We start from the raw sequence: 1,243 nt of genomic DNA, 5'->3' as shown, positions 1-1,243 counted from the left end.
GCAGGTCAGCATCAGCCGCAGCAAGTCCTACCGCGAGACCGCGCCTTTCGCGCCCGGCGCCGACGACCTGGGCCGCCCCGACGAGCGGCCAGGACCGGCGCCCGCCCCCGCGGGGGAGGACGAGGACGAGGACGAGGAGCTGCTGGAGGACGAGGAGGACGAGGAAGAGGAGCTGGAGGAGGAGGAGGACGAGGAGGAGCTGGCGGCCGGGAACCCCCCCGGGCCGGGCGCCGACGGCGCGGAGCTGTCGCCCAAGGAGGAGCTGCTGCTGCCGCCCGACGACGCGGAGGGCAAGGACGGCGAGGACAGCGTGTGCCTCTCGGCCGGCAGCGACAGCGAGGAGGGGCTGCTCAAGCGCAAGCAGCGCCGCTACCGCACCACCTTCACCAGCTACCAGCTGGAGGAGCTGGAGAGGGCCTTCCAGAAGACGCACTACCCCGACGTCTTCACCAGGTAGCGGCCCGGGCGGGAGATCGGGAGGGCGGGGGCCGGGCCGGGCCGGGGCGGGCTGTGGGCAGAGCCCCTCACGGCCCCGCGTCTCTGTGCTTGCCCCGCAGGGAGGAGCTGGCCATGCGGCTGGACCTGACCGAAGCCCGCGTGCAGGTGAGTGCGGCCGAGCCCGGCCCCGCGCACGGCCCGCCCCGGACGCCCCTCTTCTTCCCTCCCCGCCTCCCCGCCCCGCTCCGCTCCGCTCGGCTCCACGCAGGTATTTGCCCGCGACGCCAGGTCCGATGGGGCTGCGCGAGAGGCCACTGAGCGCCACGGCAGACAGGCCAGGGACGGGGTTTGCTTTCCTCTGGCTAATGCTCTTTGATTGCAGCCACTGATCTCATCGCCGGCGGGCGCGGGGCTCGCAGCAGCGCCCATTAACCCCGGGAGAAGGGGCCGGGGAAGCGGGGGCGGGGGAGGAGGAGGGCCCCTGCTTGCCAACAGAAAACAGATGTCCCCGGGCTCGGAGCTGAGCAAATCACTTTACAGTTAGAAGCCGGCGCTGATAAAGCCTCATAAATTCCATCTGCCTCATTTGCCCCACGACAGCTCCCGGCATTAGAGGGGCTCGGCCGGGAGGCGCCCCCCTCCCTCTGTTGACACATTGCTCCATTGTCAACCAGCGCTGCCCGCTCGCGGCTCGGGGGAGCGAGCCGTGGGAAAGTTAAATAGGGAGAGCGCGGAGCAGGAGCCCCCCCGCACGGCCGGGCCGCCCCGCGGGGTGGGCGCGCAGGCAGGAGGCGGCTGCGGGACG

At 71.7% G+C, this 1,243-nt stretch overlaps 1 protein-coding gene across 1 annotated transcript in view; it reads left to right on the top strand.

Annotated features, from left to right (window-relative positions):
• ARX (aristaless related homeobox) overlaps positions 1-1,243 on the top strand; it is a 48,015-nt gene that overhangs the window by 41,900 nt on the left and 4,872 nt on the right. Inside the window, exons 2-3 of the mRNA XM_019523863.1 lie at positions 5-453; positions 558-603. Coding sequence (XP_019379408.1) covers positions 5-453; positions 558-603 — 495 coding nt within the window. The remainder of the gene's footprint in view (positions 1-4; positions 454-557; positions 604-1,243) is intronic.

This window comes from Gavialis gangeticus, unplaced genomic scaffold, assembly GCF_001723915.1.
Source record: "Gavialis gangeticus isolate Ggan-Ray unplaced genomic scaffold, GavGan_comp1, whole genome shotgun sequence".
Lineage (NCBI taxonomy): Eukaryota > Metazoa > Chordata > Crocodylia > Gavialidae > Gavialis > Gavialis gangeticus.
This window is presented reverse-complemented; position numbering and strand designations above follow the sequence as displayed.